The following is a 22561-nucleotide window of genomic DNA, read 5'->3' as shown; positions in this document are numbered from 1 at the left end:
GTCAATGAGGAAAGAGACTGGAGGATAATATTAGGCCAGAGGGTTTCCTGATAGGCTTTGACCATTTGTAAAGTAAAGGATGTTAACTATGGCATCTATTTCCAGTTGCTGGGAATTTTACTGTACAGTATTGCCATGTTATCAGTTGTTTCTCTCCCCTTCCCCATCCTCCTATTATCATTGTCTACATAAACCTGGGGCTTCCCAGGTAGCTCAGTGGTAAAGAATTCACCAGCCAATGCAAGAGACACAGGAGATGCAGGTTTGATCCCTGGAAGGGGAAAATCCCCTGTAGGAGGAAATGGTAACCCACTCCAGTATTCTTGCCTGGGAAATTCCATGGACAGAGGAGCCTGGCAGACTATAGTCCATGGGTGACAAAGAGTCAGACATGACTTAGCAACTGAGCACACACATACGGGACACAACTGAGTATGAGCTAGTTCAGTGACCAAGCCCTCTTTCTCTCTTCCTCTACCCTGCAATTTCTTATACACAGTCTCTTTGGGGCCTCTGCCTTTACTTATCCACTCTTTTTGTTAAGGGATGCTGATGACCTTTACATCATTAATAAGACCTTCATCAGAGAGGAAACTGCTAACTGCTAAGTCACTTCAGTCGTGTCCGACTCTGTGCGATCCCATAGACGACAGCCCACCAGGCTCCCCCGTCCCTGGGATTCTCCAGGCAAGAACACTGGAGTGGGTTGCCATTTCCTTCTCCGATGCAGGAAAGTGAAAAGTGAAAGTGAAGTCTCTCAGTCATGTCCGACTCTTAGCGACCCCGATTTAACTTCAGAGAGGAAAGGAGGAAGTTAAATCAATCAAATAATGGCCAAATCATCCTAACTGGAGGTAAACTGAAAATTGGCTGAAGAGAGTCAGAAACATGGAGGAAGAATTAGATTTAAGTCTAAATATGTATCTATAAAAGAAAAATATGGATAGTTAATAATAGCTATCTAAGATTTAGCTAAGGCTAAATGGGAAAGAATTAATTTAAAGAAGGCCAAGAAAAATCAGACCTGGAGAACAAGCATAGGTTCTCATTAGTGAGTCACAATAATTTAGGCAATAAATGTGTAATTGTGGGATAAGATTAACTAGGTGTGTAAAGGTTGTTGAAGATCTTAAATTGTACCAATTTAGCAGACAGTATACTCAGTGTGTTTTAATATAACAATTAATTCCCAGAATAGAAGGGAGCGTAAGTATTTCTGTTCATCTGTGGGTCTCTGCTATGTGAGATCTTCTCTAACATTTGCTGAGTTGGGGTTAGAACTCCAAAATGTCTGGGTGAAGGGCTTTAGCTTCACTTTGAACTACTATTAAAAAAAAAAAAAAACTTGTTTAAAATTTTAAAAAATGTCACAGAAATTCTTATGAATCACAAAATGTTAGAGCTGCAAAGGGCTCTAGTCAAAACTTTTCATTTTACAGATGAAAAGTCAGTTTCTTCATCTGTAAAATGAAGTGGTTGGAAAAGATGAGATCAAATATCTTCCACTTCCAGGAACCCATAAAATCTAGAGAGGTAAAGTGGTGCCCAGAGTTGCACAGCTGGTCTGTGCCAGGCTTGAAAAGTGGACTTGGTTCCCAAGATTCTCTTTATGGCTGTGAGTCAATTCTGTATTTTAAAAAAAGTCAGTCAGCTCAGTTGTTTGATACGATACAGATTAATAGCCATCTTACTGAGCTAGATATTTTTTTCTATTTCAATCACTTTTCCCGTGTCATGTAAACATAACTTCAGGAATGATCACTAGTCACAGAGGAGCAAAGCTTGTGCTTGGAGCTGGCTGAGTCGTTCCATAGACGGCAACAACTTGGCCATGAGCACTGGAACTAAGAGACAGTGAATACAGTGCTTTTCAACATGCAGATTTGTTCAAAGGGGACCTAAAGTGGGACTTGACCATGAAAAACAAAGTATCCAACAACTCTAACAAACTAGAAGTCACTGATGGGTTCAAAATACTTTATCTGCGGGTCTTGCTTCTACGGATGCCAAAGGACTTCTACATTTCCCTGGCACTGAGAGTCAATAGGCGGAAATGTTCCAGCAATGACTTCATGGCCAGTCGTCTCCAGGCCTGGAGATGAAGTGGTCTATCCCCATATTCCACTCTGCAGCTATGATCCTCTAATCAATACCTCAGGCTCCAAATCTGAGACATACTTTCATTTCACCTTCTTCCAGAAAACAGGTCAACATCAGGCATTAATAAGTGCTTTTTACTCCCACATCCCATAAACAAAATAATACATTAAAAAAAAAACTGCAAAAAGTATTTGTAACTTAAATTATAGACAAAGGGTTAATATATTAAGGGCTTCTGAAACATGAAAAATAAATATATCAACAACCTTACCAGGAAAAGGGCAACTTAAAAGCATTTGGTTTGTGGCAAGAAAAATGCATATGTACCCTAAACATATAAGCAAATATTCAATCTTACTCATAATAAGAAAAGCAATAAGTCAAACCACAGAGAAATAAAAACCCTCACCTATTGTGTGGGTAAAAATTAAAAATTGTAACAGAATTCTGCATTGGCAAGGCTGTGCAGAACATGTAACACTAGAATACATTGCTAGTTTGAATGGAAAATGGTACAAACTTTATGGGGAGGAATTTGGCATCCAGGAAAATTACAAATACTTTTTAACCTATTTCTAGAAACCTGTCCCAAAGAAACAGTGGCAAAATGCTAAAAGCTATTAAAGTTTTTTTATTACACCATTAACTACAAAAGACAAAAAAATCCCCTTAATGTCTATCAACAGACAACTGGTTGAATAAACTACAGAGTGCTCCGCAGCTATAAAAGAAAATGAAAAAGCTCTTTATATGTCGCTATGGATTACTCTTCAAAATACTGCTAATTAAAGAACAGCAAGGTGATGAACCATGGGTGCCTGGTTGGGTGTATTCATGCATATTTGCTTAGATTTAAAGCAGAAGAGTAAACTAAAAACCAGCCAAAATGGTTGAAAAATCACAGTAGAGAGGACAGGGATAAAAGCTAGATTTCTCTTCATTTCTACTGTTTTCATTTTGGAATTCTGTAGATATTTAATCTAATTTTAAAACAGAAATTAAAAGCAAAGTGAAGCACATGAACATTATTGTATATTTGACTTGTGGAAAATAGAGGATTATTTGAAGAACTCTTAAAACAGAGTAATTTTTAGCTATTCATCCTAGTGGCATATATATAAAGTTTAAAAAGAACTGCAATGAAATCTAAGCAGTTTTCAATAGTCATATTTTTAGTGATAATGTGTATCGTAACCTTGAAAAAATATATTTAAAGGACATAAGAAATTATATTAATGTAACAGAAAGAAGAAAAGTAGCAGAAGAAAAATTTAAATGCAAAGTAAATTCAAGGCAGTTAAGTAAACATAAATTGAAACTAACAATATTCATATGAACTTGTGATATTATTTCTCCTTCGAAACAAATAAAAATATCTAGAAACAATGACTAATCCAATAGCAATGAAAACAAGTAGTGCCCACATTTTAAGCTCTAAATAAATTTCCCTCTTATAAAGAACCAAGATTTCTTAGAGAAATGTTTGTTTCCACGTCAGGGTACAGGAAACATACAAGATAAGGTTGGAACGTCTAGTCCTGCACCAAAATAAGAAATGTCTGAAAGACTTTGGTTTATGGCAAAAGGATGTAGGAGAAATCTGAAGAGTCCCCTAGTTGTCAAAAATGGAATATTTTGCTCATCAAAAAGTATAATTGCTGTAGTAGATGGGAACATATCAACTATGTTTAAATCCATGTATTGATATGATACTTTAACATTGAAACATGTATATTCAGATCAGATCAGATCAGTCACTCAGTCCTGTCCGACTCTTTGCGACCCCATGAATCGCAGCACGCCAGGCCTCCCTGTCCATCACAAACTCCCTCCCGGAGTTCACTCAGACTCATGTCCATCGAGTCAGTGATGCCATCCAGCCATCTCATCCTCTGTCATCCCCTTCTCCTCCTGCCCCCAATCCCTCCCAGCATCAGAGTCTTTGCCAATGAGTCAACTCTTCGCATCAGGTGGCCAAAGTACTGGAGTTTCAGCTTTAGCATCATTCCTTCCAAAGAAATCCCAGGGCTGACCTCCTTCAGAATGGACTGGTTGGATCTCCTTGCAGTCCAAGGGACTCTCAAGAGTCTTCTCCAACACCACACTTCAAAAGCATCAATTCTTCGGCGCTCAGCCTTCTTCACAGTCCAACTCTCACATCCATACATGACCACAGGAAAAACCATAGCCTTGACTAGACGAACCTTTGTTGGCAAAGTAATGTCTCTGCTTTTGAATATGCTATCTAGGTTGATCATAACTTTCCTTCCAAGGAGTAAGCGTCTTTTAATTTCATGGCTGCAGTCACCATCTGCAGTGATTTTGGAGCCCCAAAAATAAAGTCTGACACTGTTTCCCCATCTATTTCCCATGAAGTGGTGGGACCAGATGCCATGATCTTCATTTTCTGAATGTTGAGCTTTAAGCCAACTTTTTCACTCTCTACTTTCACTTTCATCAAGAGGCTTTTGAGTTCCTCTTCACTTTCTGCCATAAGGGTGGTGTCATCTGCATATCTGAGGTTATTGATATTTCTCCCAGCAACCTTGATTCCAGCTTGTGTTTCTTCCAGTCCAGCGTTTCTCATGATGTACTCTGCATATAAGTTAAATAAACAGGGTGACAATATACAGCCTTGACGAACTCCTTTTCCTATTTGGAACCAGTCTGTTGTTCCATGTCCAGTTCTAACTGTTGCTTCCTGACCTGCATACAAATTTCTCAAGAGGCTGATCAGGTGGTCTGGTATTCCCATCTCTTTCAGAATTTTCCACAGTTTATTGTGATTTTATTGTGATCCACACAGCCAAAGGCTTTGGCATAGTCAATAAAGCAGAAACAGATGTTTTTCTGTAACTCTCTTGCTTTTTCTATGATCCAGCAGATGTTGGCAATTTGATCTCTGGTTCCTCTGCCTTTTCTAAAATCAGCTTGAACATCAGGAAGTTCACGGTTCACATATTGCTGAAGCCTGGCTTGGAGAATTTTGAGCATTACTTTACTAGCGTGTGAGATGAGTGCAATTGTGCGGTAGTTTGAGCATTCTTTGGCATTGCCTTTCTTTGGGATTGGAATGAAAACTGATCTTTCCCAGTCCTGTGGCCACTGCTGAGTTGTCCAAATTTGCTGGCATATTGAGTGCAGCACTTTCACAGCATCATCTTTCAGGATTTGGAATAGCTCAACTGGAATTCCATCACCTCCACTAGCTTTGTTTGTAGTGATGCTTTCTAAGGCCCACTTGACTTCACATTCCAAGATGTCTGGCTCTAGGTCAGTGATCACACCATCGTGATTATCTGGGTCATGAAGATCTTTTTTGTACAGTTCTTCTGTGTATTCTTGCCATTTCTTCTTCATATCTTCTGCTTCTGTAAGGTCCATACCATTTCTGTCCTTTATCGAGCCCATCTTTGCATGAAATGTTCCTTTGGTATCTCTAATTTTCTTGAAGAGATCTCTAGTCTTTCCCATTCTGTTGTTTTCCTCTATTTCTTTGCATTGATCGCTGAAGAAGGCTTTCTTATTTCTTCTTGCTATTCTTTGGAACTCTGCATTCAGATGTTTATATCTTTCCTTTTCTCCTTTGCTTTTCGCTTCTCTTCTTTTCACAGCTATTTGTAAGGCCTCCCCAGACAGCCATTTTGCTTTTTTGCACTTCTTTTCCATGGGGATGGTCTTGATCCCTGTCTCCTGTACAATGTCACGAACCTCATTCCATAGTTCATCAGGCACTCTATCAGATCAATGAAATATCAATGAAACATGTATATTACCATATGTGAAATAGATCGCCAGTCTAGGTTTGAAGCATGAGACAGGGAACTCAGGGCCAGTGCACTGGGATGACCCTGAGAGATGGGATGGGGAGGGCAGTAGGAGGGGGGCTTCAGAATGAGGGACACATGTGCACCCATGGCTGATTCATGTCAGTGTATGACAAAAGCCTCTACAATATTGTAAAGTTATTAGCCTCCAATTAAAATAAATAAATAAATTTTTTAAAAAAGACAAGCAAAAAAAAAAAGTAAGAAAAGGAAAAATTTACTTCCTTGATCATATGTGGGAGATGCTAGAGAAATAATTCATTATTTTGAAAATTAGTAAATACAAAGATCAATAATTTATCCTGATTTTTTTTGTTTAAATAATATCACAGGCACTCAAATTGTTGATCTGGAAAACTACTTCTTTTGGGAGAGTACCAGCTAATACATGCAAAAAGGTAGGATAGAATTAACACAGCACTAGTTTATAACCCCTAATACATACTAGACTAAACATAATCATTGATGGGTACTAACGTCATTAGCTAAAATTTGTTGTTGTTCACTCACTCAGTGGTGTCTGACTCTTTTCAACCCCATGGACTACAGCACACCAGGCTTCCCTGTCCATCACCAACTCCTGGAACTTATTCAAACTCATGTCCATAGAGTAAGTGATACCATCCAACAATCTCATCCTCTGTCATCCCCTTCTTCTCCTGCCTTCAATCTTTCCCAACATCAGGGTCTTTTTCAATGAGTCAACTGTTTGCATTAGTGGCCAAAGTATTGGAGCTTCAGGTTCAGCATCAGTCCTTCCAATGAATATTCAGAGTTGATTTCCTTTAGGAATGACTGGTTTGATCTCTTTGCTGTCTAAGGCACTCTCAAGAGTCTTCTCCAACATCACAGTTCAAAAGCATCAATTCCTGGACACTCAGTCTTCTTTATGATCCAACTCTCACATCTGTATGTGACTACTGGAAAAACCATAGCTTTGACAATACGGATCTTTGTCGGCAAAGTGATGTCTCTGATTTTTAATATAATGTCTAGATTTGTCATAGCTTTTATTCCAAGGAGCAAGTGTCTTTTTTAATTTCATGGCTGCAGTCACTATCTGCAGTGATTTTGGAGACCAAGATAATAAAGTCTCTCACTGTTTCCATTGTTTCCCTATCTATTTGCCATGAAATGATGGGGCCAGATGCCATGATCTTAGTTTTTTGAATGTTGAGTTTTAAGCCAAATTTTTAACTCTCTTCTTTCACTTTCATCAAGATGTTCTTCAGTTCCTCTTTGCTTTCTGCCATAAGGGTGGTATCATCTACCTATCTGAGGTTATTGATATTTCTCCTGGCAACCTTGATTCCAGCTTGAGCCTCTCACATGCTGTACTCTGCATATGAGTTAAATAAGTCAGGTGACAATATACAACCTTGATGTGCTTCTTTCCTGCTTTTGAACCAGTCCATTGTTCCATGTGCAGTTCTAACTGTTGCTTCTTGACCAGCATACAAATTTCTCAGGAGCCAGGTAAATTGGTCTGGTTGAAGGTCATTTGATTACAGAACTTCCCCATGACTGGGATTTGATTTGACTAGCTAAATTTCAAAATTTAGTGTGCATATAAACCACTTGGGGCTTCCCAGGTGGCTCAGTGGGTAAAGAATCCACCTGCAATGCAGGTGATGCAAGAGATGCAGGTTCAAACCCTGGGCTGGGAAAATCCCCTGGAGGAGGCATGGCAACCCACTCCAGTATTCTTGCCTGGAGAATCCCATGGACAGAGAAGCCTGGTGGGCAGCAGTCCATACGGTCACAAAGAGTTGGACACAACTGAAGTGACTGAGCCGGCAAGCATGCATGCATTAATAAACCACCTGAGGATATTGTTAAATTTTAGAAGCTGATTCAGCAGCTCTGGTGCTGTATTTAAAACAAGGTGCCACATGGTGCCAATGCTGCTGGGCTATTCTAAGAAAGAGAGGAGCAGCCCCTGGTATGTGGGAGCTGGCCTGTTACTATCAGCTGGGCCTTGTTGTTCTCTTGTTGAGTGTAAACAATTTCACATAAAACATCAGACAAGTTCACTCTGTGACCATAAAGAATCAAGACAAAAACAAGACTACTGGGTAATCACATTTAAACCCAAATAATGAACACTGTCCAAACCACAGCATCTCTATCCTGGTTATTATGAGTGATGCTGTTCCTTTACCAATTGTAGGCTTCGGCTCTATTCAGTCTTTCCTCCTGCTAGAGAAGATTTACTAAAATGTCCAATCATTCGTGCTTTCTGACAGCATCTCATCCAGAGAAAAACCCCGATTCCTTAAGCCCTCCCTAAAATCACCAAGCATTAGCCCACATCCTATAACAATTCCTTTCTAACACGCTCTGAGAGGTCCCAGTGTTCCTCTGATGAGCAGTTTCTTCATTATAACATGTAATAAACATGTCTTATTCAACTACAGGTGTGTTCTGGTGGTCTTTGCTGGAGCAGCAATTCAGCAGTGTGATGGATCAGACTGATGGCTGGGTCACCAAACACTGTGCTTCCTGATGTGACTCTGTAGAGATTCAGAGCATGCAAGTAATCTTGCCAAACAAATGAACCCTGATCTGACTCAATTTCTAGATTTAACCATCAGTTTACAAGAAATCCTGAGGCTAGGGGAACATTTTAAGCAATCATATTTAATTCAACCATAGACAATTGTCTTTCTTTTTGCAATAAATAAGTGACAAGAAAAATAGAAGATGGAAGGGTAACATATAGATTAAAAAAATACTAGATGCCATATCCATCAATTGTAATGTATAGCCCTTATTTGGGTTCTAATTTGTACAAACTACTACATGAACTAATAATGATAATGACAATAAGAAAATTCTGCCTTTTTGAACAGAGGATAGCACTTTGATAATATTAAGATTGTTAATATTTTTAGGTTTCATAATGACAACTGTCATTTTTTAAAACATTTGCAAATAAAATGATATGATGTCTGAGACTTGTTTTTAATATAATTTAGTCATAGTGAGAAGGAATGTAGGAGGATATTGATAAAACACTTTGGCCAGATTTGATTATTATCATAATTTGATAATATGAAGGTATATGACAACTCTTTTTACTATTTTCCCTATTCTTAATATGCTTGAAACATATAGCAATCAATTTTCAAAATTATCTTTTACCATTTAACTCAATAGAGCAAGGGTCCTGAACCCCTGGGCCATAGGCCAGTACCAAGTCCATGGCTTGTTAGGCACTGGCCCGCACAGGGGGAGGTGAGCAGTGGTTGAATGAACGAAGCTTCATCTGTATCTGCAGCCTCTCCCCATTGCTGGAATTATGACCTGAGCTCTACCTCCTGTCAGATCAGTGGTGGCATTAATAGATGCTTGAATCAACCCCAAACTATTCACCGCACCCCACCCCCCAATCTGCTGGTACATGGATAAACTGTCTTCTTCAGAACTGGTCCCTGCTGCCAAAAAAGGTTGGGGACCACTGCGATGGAGCATTTTTGAAAGAAGACAAGTTAAACAGAGAAGAATTAAGAGCCATAAGTCAAGATGGCTACATGTTCTAGGGAAGCGGACAATGGAGAATTTCAAAGAGTCTTCCCCATTACTTTAAGTTGCTTTGAGAACCATTTTTTGAGAGCTGTTAGAATATTCACCTGCTTTTTAAAATCACTAACAGATATGTCAACTGCAGGTGAAAAGGAATAAGGAATTATTATGTTGACTCGGGTGATGCTCTTTAGAGAAAAATTCAATTTAAATGTTTGACTCTCAGAAAGAAGAAAACATATTATTTGGGCAATTACCTGGATCTGTAGCAGACATCAGTGAACCAAAAAACAAACAGTCAGTGAAATGAAAGTCTCCATTTTTCAGCTGGTCAGCATATACCATAGCCTTCACAAAGCCATACATAATTAACCTGTTGAGGAGAAAAAAGGATCTTTAAACATCAAGTTGAATCCTGTGTAAACCCATGCCATCAGAGTTAACATTCTAATGGGTTTCCTGAATAAGCAGGATGCACAAATTACCGCTATTCTGCTAATTTGTAGCAATGCTAGTTCTCAGGACACTGCCTACCAAATATCACAACTCATTCCCCTGGCAAAAGATAGCACAACGTTTTACAGTGTGCTTCAATGAAAACACGTATCTCAGGGGTATAAAAAATTATCCGTGAAATATGGCATAGCAAATCATGCCCACAAATACAGAGGTGCACAGACATTTTAAATGGATTACTTTTCAGTTTTATTGTTTTGTCTGCTAGGATATCTGAAAAGGGTTCAAATTTCAAGTCTGTTACTGTGATGAGAAGGATATTGGCCACTCACAGGGCCCTTGGTCAACCAGTTACTTTAGAGTGCATGAGTCTCTACAACTGCTGGTGTCAGGGCACTTCCACACCCACAGAATCACTGTTGGGTTAGCGTGCCTGTAACTTCAACACACTGCTGAATGAATCCTGAAATCATTGCATTTTGATCTTCAAGGATAGCTGTTCTTTTGATGAGATTATAATGTTTACCAAACCAGCACCATGGAATGCAAATTATCTGTTTTTGGTCATCTTTTGTCACCTTATAATTTTTAAATTGTATTTCACTATTTAATTGACTGAGTTTTTCTAAGTCCTAGGAAAGGAAATACAGACACGCATAAACTGGACCACAGTTGAATCACTAAAAGTGACTGTAAGAGTCTTTAGAAACAATAGACCCTCAGACCCACAGATGGTTGCTTAGATATTCATATTCATGTAAAGCTAGTTTCTTGAAAAATGTTCTAGGGTTGTAAGCATGACTAAAAATACTATAAATCAGATAATAGTAATCGTAATGTCAGTGAGAATGTAGATATTTTAATTCTAAGAAAAATTTCTCCATGAGAGAATATTTCATACACATCTGCATTTAAACCCAGTTTCCACCATTCACTAGCTATGTGATTTTAGAGCATTACTAAAACCTTCTGAACCTCAATATCCTCATTCATGAGTTATGAATAACAATAATGGTCAGTCTACAGAGTTGTTTTAAAGACTATCTGAAGTAATATAAATTTGGGTTTTGACACATAGTAAATTTTCAATGCAATTATTACAGATATAGTAATAATATTCACTTACTATTTCTACTTCTTCATATGTTTTAACTCATTTCACCCACACATCGATTCTATAGTGTAGGTACGAGCTGCATTTTACAGATGAGAAAACTGAACACTGTGTGATCAAGTAACTTGCTGAAGTTGACAGAACTGTTAAATTTTGGAATCCAGGTTTGAACTGAGGAAATTTGACTCTGGGTCCTGGGTTTTTAACCACCACAGCATATTGCTTAGATGAACGGTTCTATCTTTCTTACTATATGTTATATCATATAATATTCTCTCAACTAGTCCATAAAGTGGTAGTTCTACATAGTACTAAGGGGCAGCAATGAAAGGGTCCCTAGGAACTTGGAAATAATACTCCTCTTGAGTCAAACCATTAACACAACCAACATGAGTTCAAGTAGAAAGACCCAATATTTCTGTGAAGTATGTGGATTCTAGAAGGGGAGGCTGGATCTTAACCAGTCTGCAGGTATTAACACATCTGAGAAAGACTGTGTCATGGGACATAGCAGTGGTTTCTGGAAAGAGGTCCCAGTCATGGCAGCTCATCTACGGTTATCCTGGGGAGGGCATTCTGCTGGTTACCAGAGGGTGAAGCCTCTGGAAAGCTATAGGGTAGCTTCATTCAGTTTATTTGCTTATTCAATAGATATTTATTACTGAAACTTTACTACATGTCAGGCTCTGTGTTAGGTGTTTAAAATACATCAATAAATAAGACAAAGATCTCTGTCCTTATGGAGCATGCATTTTAAAGCAAAGCAGCTGGCAATAAAATAAAATAGATTTTAATTATATATGTTATGCACATCACCCTCTGAATTAGAATATGCATGTCTGATGAACATTGATAAACACTGAGACATTCTGAGCAGTCATGACAGCACCAGGGAGATGCTCGCTGACAATCATCCCCTCAGCCTCATCTGGTGTTAACCCGACTCCACTACAGTCTTTTCTCATTTGAGCTACACTTCCCAGATGGAGCACGGAGAGGCTCTGCAATCAATATCAACTTTAGAACCTGTGACTGTATTTCTGAATTCTACTCTCGTTAGTTAATTTTACAGGTTAGGAATCTGAGGCTCAGAATTAAAACAACTTGCCCCATATTGCTCAATAGAAGTCATTAGACTGGGTAAGATAAGATATATGCACGCATATATATTATGCTGGCTTGGCAAGGTTACATGGAAACTAAAAACATTATATACTATTGATGAAAATAAAATTAAAGTTTTTATGAAAGCCAATTTTCAAATTTATTTAAAAGTATTAAATGTTTTATATCTATAGCTTATTAAATGATTTTCTATAAATTACCAAGAAATTAATCTGAATACAACCCCAAAGGTAATTAGATTATTTCACATTGCTGGTATTCATGAGTGAAAAATTCATAGCAATCTAAATGTCCAATGAATAAATTACAGAACACACATATAATGAACTAATATGCAACTCAATACAACATACAAGAGTGTATATTAGGCAAAGAAAAGTAAACTTATAAAGTGGTGATATATAATAATTTCTAATTTTACAAAAACTGAACATAGGCATATCTATAAACAGAAAAAGATCTGAAGCACATAGTCTGGGATGTTACTACTGGTTATTAAAATGGAATTGTATGTGACTATTTTCTTTTTTCCTTTTCTGTATTTTCCAGTTCTTTTAAAATAACAGTAATAATAAAAAGAAAAGCAATGTACACTAGTGAGTGCTATTGTATGACCCAACAGACACTCATTATGTCATTTAATCTTCACAATACTATGAGCTAGATACTATAATTATTCCTTTTTACAAAGGTGAAAGTGCTATTCTTTAAAAAGAGAGGTTAAGTTGCCAAAGATCACAGAAGTTAGCTTGTGACAAAGCTGAATTTGAACCCAGGCTCTGGGGGAGGGCATGGCAACCCCCTCCAGTGTTCTTGCCTGGAGAATCCCCAGGGACAGAGGAGCCTGGTGGAGGCTCCAGTCCACGGGGTCGCAAAGAGTCAGACACGACTGAGTGACTAAGCACAAGCACAGCTAGATGCCAAAACCTGCATACATAACCGCCATTCCACAAAGCTTTGGAATTGCTTTGAAATGAAGAGAAACACGTGTGCATGTACACACACACACACACACACACACACACACACACACACACCCCTGTATACACAGTTTGTATGCTTTAAAAAAAAATTAAATGACTTGTAACTCCAAATCAAATCCCGGACACAAAATAACTATAATTCCAATATCTTCTTTGAGATAGGCAAGAGAAAAACAGCCCGGTGCAGTACGAGCTCAATATGATCTTTTTGCTATTATTAATAACAATGGTCATTGTCACTGGTGATTACACTGTCAATAATTGGTGTGTATCTGTTATATGCCAGGCACTTTTATAATAAATGGTAACTATTGCTATTGTTGCTACATTATTGTAACCAACTAGTTATAACTATATTAACTGGGAGAATTAAAAAGTGAACCCATTAGCAACCACCACATTCTCGTAGAGCAGCATGTTCTATCAACACTTCACAGGAAGCATCTCAGATGGCTCAGGATACAGGAAAGATATGGTCTGGTAGGGAGAGGGGAGCCGGTGAAGTCCAGTGCATGCAATGCTGTGAAGATGGTAGATGAAACCAAGTGAGATGTCCTTCTGGGGTCAGTCTGTGGGGGACATCCCAGGTAACAGAGAGGGCTTCCCTGGTGGCTCAGCTGGTAAAGAATCTGCCTGCAATGTGGGAGACCTGGGTTCAACCCCTGGGTTAGGAAGATCCCCTGGAGAAGGAAATGGCTATCCATTCCAGTATTCAGGTCTGGAGAATTCCATGGATTATACAGTCCATGGGGTCACAAAGAGTCAAACATGACTGAGTGACTTTCATAGGCCACAGAGAAGGGCAGAAGCAGAAGAACTTCCATATACAAAGCAAAATTGCTGATAACACTGATTTCAACAAATAGCCACTTAGAATTATTCTTTAAAAAGCAGAGTGCTTATGCTATGGAGGATACAAAGGTGAAAATCCATGACCTGCCTTCAAAGAACAGAGTATTACAGGATGGCAGTCATATAATTTATGCCAACAGAAGGCATTGGATAAAAAAGAATTTGGGGAAATGCTCTACACAAAGCTCCAGATACTTGAGTGTTTGTGACACATATACTGATTTTAAATTCCATGAGCTTGTTTCACACTGTTAAAGCTCCACACCTAAAGGCATGCTGCAAAAATGTTTCAAAACAAAAAGTTCCAGAAGTCTCAATTGCTTGGATGATTTTTAAGTGTGCCATCTCAGTCTCTCTCAGGAATTTTTTTTTTTTTTTTTTTTGAGAATACATCTTCTTTTAAAAAAACAATCTTGATCAAGCTATGAATAGATCCACTAGAAAAGGCAGTTTTTTGAATTGCTAGAGACAAGCAAGGGGACTTGCTGTTAGTTTGGAGACAGCTGTATGGACCAGGCCTGTTAACTGTCAGAAGAGACACATCCTTGTCTGTGAAGGCACGTGAAACTGACCATTACATGGACCTCACTCTGCAGTGGGAAAGCACAGCACCAACAGAATATGAAAGCAATACAAAGATTATAATCTGCACCTAGATTTCTTATTTCTACACTCAAAACATTTCCTCTGGATAAGTTGTTTCTCCATTTATTTATTCACATTTTAGACAGTTTCAATCTCACAGTTTATTTTTTTCTGCCACACATTCAAGGGCAATATCCCACTGGAAAAATAAGAAATTCTTTTTCTTTATAGCTTTATTGAGATATAATTCACATATAACATTATGTCAGTTTAAGGTGTACAATATGATGATTTTATATATATGTATATAGCAAAATGATTACAATAGGGTTGATTAACATATCCATCACCTCACAGTTATAGTCTGTTTTTTTATGTGCTGAGAACTTTGAAGAATTTTTATGATTTATTATCTTAGCAACTTTCAAATGCACCAGAAAGTGTTATTAACTATAGTTACCATATACATATTACATCCCCAGATCTTATTCATTTTACAACTGGAAGTTTGCATCTTACACCATCTTCATTCACTTCTCCCATCTCCCCCTTGCCCTCTGTTCCTGCAACCATCAATCTGTTCTGTTTCTATGAGAGAATTCATAATTAATCAATACTGGGATGGGTGGGATTGCCAAGGTCTTCTAGCTTGTAGGGCATTCGGAGTTGGACTGAATGAAGATTTGCTTAAAAGCAAATATGAGAGAACTGTGTGGTATGTGTTATTGCAGCCTTGGGTGTGGATGAAAGAGTGAAGAGAACATAAAGTGGACGAGGACCCATGACTGGGGCCTGGGAACTCCAGCATTTGAAGATGAGGTAGAGATGATGAGGAGCAGAGGATATCAAGAATCAGTCAACAGAGACATGAGTGGAAATCTGGTAGAGTGTCATAGGAGTCAGGAGAAGAGTGCTTCAAGGAGGAACGATGCATAGAGCTGAGTGCTGAGAAGAGGGCCCTTTTATTTGGGGTCATTTGGAATGTGGGAACTAAAGTGAGATTAGAAAATGAGGAAATTGAGACAGGCAACATCCTTTGGGGAGTTTGGTTTTGAGGGGAGTCAGGTCTTTCTCCATTAGGAACATTGGGATGAGACTTGAGTTGATATAAAAGATATGAGGAAGAAGTTGTGAAGAGGTTCAAATCTCACAGATGCTCACAAACATCTGTTACACACAAAAAAAGAGTTACAAAATAAGAATTCTGCATTGTCAAGATCAGTGGCACAAAATGGTGAGTCTCTGAATTTGGGTGAAATTATATGAACCTTAGAGGGTCTATAGGACCATGGGCAACTCCTACAGGTGTCATAGAGATGATTCTCCTCTTTGTCATTGTTCTTCACTGAGTATGTATGCATGTGTGTGTGTGTGTGTGTGTGTGTATGTGTGTGTGTGTGTGTGTGTATATATATATATATGATAGTAAATGCTCTCTCTCTATATATGTGTGTGTGTGTGTGTGTGTATACATACATATGTACATATACAGTATTTCCTGTCATAAAAGTTTTTACTAAAGCCTATGAGAAATGCAAAAATAAGCCAGCCATGACTTACATCCTCAGGAGTGAGAGACAAGTCACCTACAAAAGCAGAATACATGACAGAAAGTGCTAAGTGTTGCAGGAGAGGTGCACATCAAGGGCGTTCAATTCCCAGAGGAGAAGCAGCTCCCTTGGGGACACAGGAAAGACTTTGAGAAGAAAGTAGCATATTTGCTGAATGTGAAATACACATTCAAGTAAGGAGACTGCCTGTAATGCCCTACCTATATATGAGATGCCCAAACTACTGATTTTTTTCCCTTAGAATGCAAAACCTTTCGTACTAAGAAAAGTGAAGGTGAAGTTGCTCGGTCATGTCTGACTCTTTGCGAACCTGTGGACTATAGCCAACCAGGCTCCCCTGTCCATGGGATTTTCCAGGCAAGAATACTGCAGTGGGTTGCAATTTTCTTATCCAGGGGATCTTCCTGATCCAGGGATCAAACTTGGGTCTTCCGCATTGTAGGCAGACTCTTTACCATCTGAACCACCAGGGAATTCCTTTCCTACTAAAGGTAGTTTCTTTATGGAACAGTACACAATCCAACGGACAAAGAAATGAAACCTCTGCTTTAGCAATCTGGAGAACCATCTGCCATCTATTGCTCACGGCAGAGGTGATGGGGAAAGGCTTGTCCTGTCTCCTTTGTGGTTCTATTTATGGCATTTACCTCAGCAACCAGTACAGATCGCTCTGCCCCAAGAAACCCATGAAGTCTGTGGGCCCTACTGTAGCTAAATCAAGAACTAAGATCTCACAAACTAGATGACCTCTTTGGCCCATTCTACTTTTCCCACCAGTCCCAAGATTTTGTGTCTCCTTCTGTTTTATTGAAAACTGGAGAGAAGAATAGGATGAAGGAGTCAACTGGGTGGGTTGTGGACAACTTAAAAGAAAATGGGGGATCAAGTAGCCTCACTCAGCTTTGCCATGGTGACAAGCGAGCCCCTGTCCAGTTCTTGGACAAGGACCTAGGAAGACTGCAGACTGCCTGCCCTTGATCCTCTTTCCTCTGAAAGGGGTAGAGGGAGACAGGTTTTAGATGAAGGGAAAGGTTGCATCCAACTTTTCTGTCCTTGTGTGGAAAGAGGAGGCTGATAAGGGAATGGGACGGGGGTAGGAGGAAGAGAGGGATGAGGGGAGTGTTCATTGTCAACAGCAGAAGTGTGTACTGAGGTTGGAAAATTCTATGCCAGGACATTTGACCAATCAAAAATGTTTGCAACAGTCATCATAAAGATGACTGTAGTCCCACATTTTTGTCCATGGCTTCTACCCCCCTACTCTCTTCTTGCTTTCCCTGGCAGCTCAGATAGTAAAGAATCTGCCTGCCAATGTGGGAGACCTGGGTTCAAACCCTGGGTCAGGAACATTCTCTGGAGAAGGGAATGGCAACCCACTTCAGTATTCTTGCCTAGAGAATTCCATGGACAGAGGAACCTGGAAGGCTACAGTTCATGGGATTAAAACTTTAGTTCTTCTTAAGGCACTTATCTGTCATTGGGTAGGTGGCTCTCTGGCCCTGAGATTTTAAGAAGGAATGAAAATAATAGAAATAAAAATGGGTGAAGGAAGAAGAGAGTGAACATATGAGCATTTGTTGAGTTCTTACTCTGTAGAGCTACCATGTTAATGCATTTTCTATTTTTTATATCCTCTCTCTCTCACACACACACACACACCAGTTAAGCAGCCATCATGAATCTTATATTACAGATATTACAGACAAGAAAATCCAGCAAAGGATAGAAATGAGACTTCGACATATGTTCCTTTGTACTTTTTAGTATTTAGTACTACTATTTAGCATTCAGTATTATGTGGAAAAATTTAAGATATCTTTGCCTTGACTTCTCGAATTCAAAAAGTCAATTGCTACATTCTTTGTTTCTGGTAGAATTTTTTTTTTTTTAATGATGGAAATATTTGTTATCTTTATTGTGTGAAAAGTGAAAGTGTTAGTTGCTCAGTCATGTCCAACTCTTTACAAACCCATGGACTGTAGCCCACCAGGCTCCTCTGACCATGGAATTCTCCAGGCAAGAATATGGGAGTAGGTAGCCAGTTCTCTTCTCCAAGGCATCTTCCCAACCCAGGGATCCAACCCGGGTCTCCTGCATTGTAGGCGAATTGTTTACCATCCGAGCCACCAGGGAAGCCCATTAACACCTATAATTCCAATCCAATACTACAGATTTTTCCTCTCTTTTTCCCATTCTTTCTTTGTATCACATTCCTCCACAATGATTTTCTCCAAGTTCTCAACCTCCCTGGTTCTCAACAATACCAATATATTTACTCCTTTGCTCATTGCTGTGATATATGCAAATGATTTTGAAATTATTACATTCATGTGAATACCAAAAAAATACTGTTAGAAAGTTTCAAAATTTCTTCACAGTTATTTTTAGAATATGTCTCATTGAGAAGTATAGTCCAATTACTATCACCAAAAATTATTTATATTAGATTTTTTCCTTCTGTATAGTTATCTTACCAATTTAATATTTGGATGGGTTTCTTTCTTTCTTTTTGTATTCAGTTTTAGGATCTTTCTGCATATTTGATAATTTCATTTTATTTTTTGTATGGTAAAATATTTACATGGGTCAAAAATCAAAACTATAAAAACAGTACATTTAGAGACATCTCTGTCTCTTTGTTGGTTTTTCTTCTTTATTTCAACTCACCCCCTTCAGATGATCAGTTTCACTCACTTCTGATTTATCCTTCCTATGTTTCTTTTGCAAAAATGGTTATGTATTCTTATTTCCCATACTTTCTTACAAAAATATAGCATAGTACTTGTGTCTTCTATTTAAAATACTCTGAAAATCACTTCATATCAATTTATAGAGATATTTCTCATTTTTATAGCTGCATATTATTCCATTGCATGGACATATAGTGACATTCTATCAATCTGCTCTGCATATATGCATGTAGATTGTTCTCAATATTTTGCTATTATAAATAATACTACAATGAATAAACTTGTGCATATTTTGTTTCAATTTTTGAAGATGAATCTTCAAAGTAAATTGATATAAATAGGATTATTGAGTGAAAAGTTACATTCATATGCAGTCATGGTGAGATACTGCCAATCCTTATTGTACAATTATATTATTTTGGTAGAATGTTTTTGACATGATACACAATGAGACCAGCTTTTCAAGAGTTAGGAATGGCCTAGAAGACCTTGCTTTTCAGCATCAAATTTGACTGTAAGAGGATATGGAAAGCACCAGGCCTTTCATGATTTTCCTTTAAGTCAGTTTTATATCAGGCTTCCTATGGGCCTAGAAAAAAACATGGTCACTATGATTTGTAAGAATGGAAAGACTGCAGAGAGGCAGTTGTGATGAAATATATTTGTCTTTAACCATAGCTGGGGTATAAGGCTTTGGGATCTTGAGACCCTTGGAACAGAGTTAAGTGAGTCCATTTTCCCATACTCTACTGCCCACTTGCCTGTCAACATGTCACTTTCTTGGGTCTTCCCTGGAGGCCCAACAGCAATCTACAGAGGTGCCTTCAGGGAAACAAGCTTCCTTCCTATTAAGTGTTTCACAATTCTTGGAGGAAAAATGATACAAATTTCAAGCATGCATATGGATTGGATGTAAGTTGCAATGCTGAAATGCATAAGAAGCTGAGATCTACTGAAAGGTGAACTACACACAGGTGAGAACTTGACCAGGCATCCTGACTTCATGTCTACTCATATCCACTTTCTGGGAGCATGCTGGCTCATTTGGGCCTGAAAGAAGATTGCTTCTGAGAAGACTGAGGAATGATGAAGGCAGTGTGGGACACAGTCACACTAAAGGCATCATGGACCCTAAATGACAACCTCCCTTGCAGAGCTGGTCAGCTTGTGTCAGGACCTGGGGTGGCCTGGCCCTTAAAGTGCTCTGAGGAACCTCAGCTCTTCATCTCTCTCTACAACCTGGGCCTCCTGCCTTGCCCTTTCAGAGAACCTCACTTAATGCTTACTGGATGCCATCATTCTCTCCTGCTTCCATCCTTGTATCCTGCATCTTGCCCTTTCAGAGAACCTCACTTAATGCTTACTGGATGCCATCATTCTCTCCTCCTTCCATCCCTGTACCCTGCAACCAACTTGTATCCGCATTATCTGTCCCTTTATGTGGTTAACAAATCTCCCTTCTTTCATTCAGATTCTAAATTCCACTCTTGTGTCCTTTGTGTACTATCTTACTTGACTAATTTGAAGAGAATTCGCGCATCTGTTCTATTCTGCCTTCTGCTTTCTCTTTTCCCATCTCCATTCTATTCACACATTACCCAGCTTTCTAGACACTAAGGGTTACAAAGATGAATCTGATACAGCTTCTGCCCTCTGGGAGCTGACAGCTTAGGAAAAGGGACAAACTGTGTGTGTGAATAATTGGACTGCTAAGTGAAAAATAACACGTTTGGGAAGAAAGCTAAAGTCATACAGGGTTCAGGGGAGGAAAGGAGAACCATGGTCTGGGGGAAGAAAGCATTGGAGATGCATATTTCTTGAAGGACTGACAGAGTCAGACATGAATTGTGGTCACGGAAAGGGGTGGTCACTATGGAAAATTTAACATGGCCCCCAAAACAGTAGGTGTCAACACATGAAGTGTGGACAATGAAAGTTGGGTAATTCAGGGTGAGTACCCAATAGATTCTTCCACTATGAATTACTATATAGTCTAATTCAATGGCTCTCAAATTTTGGTGCATACATAGGATATTAGAATCATATAGGGAGTTTTGAAAAATCATGATGCCCGGGCTACATCCCAGACCAAGCATGTTAGAATCTCTGTAGGTGGGACCCAGTCATCAGTATTTTTTAAAGTTCTTATATTGCTTGACTATGCAGCCAGATCTAGAACAAATCTTCTAAATCAGTGGTCTCCAACCTCCAGGCCACAGATCAGTCCCTCCTGTCAGATCAGTGGCAGTGTTAGATTAGAAAATAAAGTGTACAATGAATGCAATGCACTTGAATCATCCCCAAACCATCCCCTCACCCATGGTCCATGGAAAACCTGTCTTCCATGAAATTAGTCCCTGATGCCAAAAAGTTTGGGAACTACTGTTTTAAATCAATACATAATGTCTCTAGTATCCAGACCAACGAGCTAAGGGATGAGCTTGTGGAGTGGGGCCTGAGATTCTGCCTTTCTGATATCTTGCAGGTGCTGATGCTGTTTGTCCCATGCCACACTTTGAGTCACAGACTGTAAATGAGGAGGCTGCTAACTAAGCAAAATCACTCAGCCACTTGTGTTCATTCTGGATCTCACTGTGTACTCTTTAAGGAGGAAGCGCTTTGTAGTCACAAATGGAGCCTGCCTGACATGCAGTTAATACGGGATCACATACAGTTAAGCACCTAATACCCACTGCATGGTGACTTGGTCTCCCTGCTGATCTGTGGATGAGTGATGAGAATTATTGAATAGTGTATTAGGAATCAAGGTACTGTTACATCTCAGTTCCAATTTGGAGCTCTTTGTAGAAGAAAATGAAAAGGGGTGGGGAAGAGGGAGTGAAAGAATGTCTCCCCAGTAAAATGTAAAAGTTAACAGACTGCTGCTATGCCTTTGATCTACAGGTCCACGGACACTTCTGTCCTAGGTACAAAGACCCGCCCTTCACTGACACAGGATGACTGCTTTGGTCTCATCACATCTGAAGCTGGTCACTGCAGTGCTCTACCATTTTCAAAAGTGGTAAAGGGAATCTTCAAATTTTTCTTTTAACTTTTTTTTTTTTAATTCTAGCAGAAATTTGCATGTTGTCCTTGGAATTCTGCAGGCAAGAATACTGGAGTGGGTAGACATTTCCTTCTAGGGGATCTTCCTGACCCAGGGATCAAACCCAGATTTTCTGCGTTGCAGGCAGATTCTTTACCATCTGAGCCACCAGGGAAGCCCATCAAAGGAATACTGTGCCTATTAAAAAAAAAAAAAAAAAAGGCAACTGGTTTCTTTGTTTTCAGCTGAACTACTTCAACTTAGAAGCTCTGATGGCAGTACAAATATGTGTATGTATATACCCATATATACATAGAATTTTTTATTACCAAAAAGTAAACTTGTAAAAAGCAGAGACATTACTTTGCCAACAAAGGTCTGTCTAGTCAAAGTTATGGTTTGTCCAGTAGTCATGTACAGATGTGAGAGCTGGACTATAAAGAAATCTGAGTGCCAAAGAACTGATGCTTTTGAACTGTGGTTGTTGGAGAAGACTTTTGAAAGTCTCTTAGACTGCAAGGAGATCAAACCAGTTAATCCTAAAGGAAATAAGTTCTAAATATTCATTGGAAGGACTGATGCTGAAGCTGAATCTCAAATACTTTGGCCATCTGATGGGAAGAGTTGACTCATTGGAAAAGACCCTGATGCTGGGAAAGATTGAAGGCAGGAGGAGAAAGGGACAAC

General features: G+C 38.9%; 1 protein-coding gene across 4 annotated transcripts in view; it reads right to left on the bottom strand.

Moving 5' to 3' along the window:
• The window catches only part of SLC9A9 (solute carrier family 9 member A9), a 663806-nt gene that overhangs the window by 474366 nt on the left and 166879 nt on the right, over window positions 1-22561 (bottom strand). For all 4 annotated transcript variants that reach the window (XR_011561320.1, XM_070770059.1, XM_070770128.1 and 1 more), the window contains one exon: window positions 9710-9825. Coding sequence is in view for 3 of the 4 variants with exons in the window: in XM_070770059.1 (XP_070626160.1) it covers window positions 9710-9825 (116 nt within the window). In the remaining variant the exon portion in view is untranslated. The remainder of the gene's footprint in view (window positions 1-9709; window positions 9826-22561) is intronic.

This window comes from Bos indicus, chromosome 1 (assembly GCF_029378745.1).
Source record: "Bos indicus isolate NIAB-ARS_2022 breed Sahiwal x Tharparkar chromosome 1, NIAB-ARS_B.indTharparkar_mat_pri_1.0, whole genome shotgun sequence".
In the NCBI taxonomy this organism is placed as follows: Eukaryota; Metazoa; Chordata; class Mammalia; order Artiodactyla; family Bovidae; genus Bos; species Bos indicus.
This window is presented reverse-complemented; position numbering and strand designations above follow the sequence as displayed.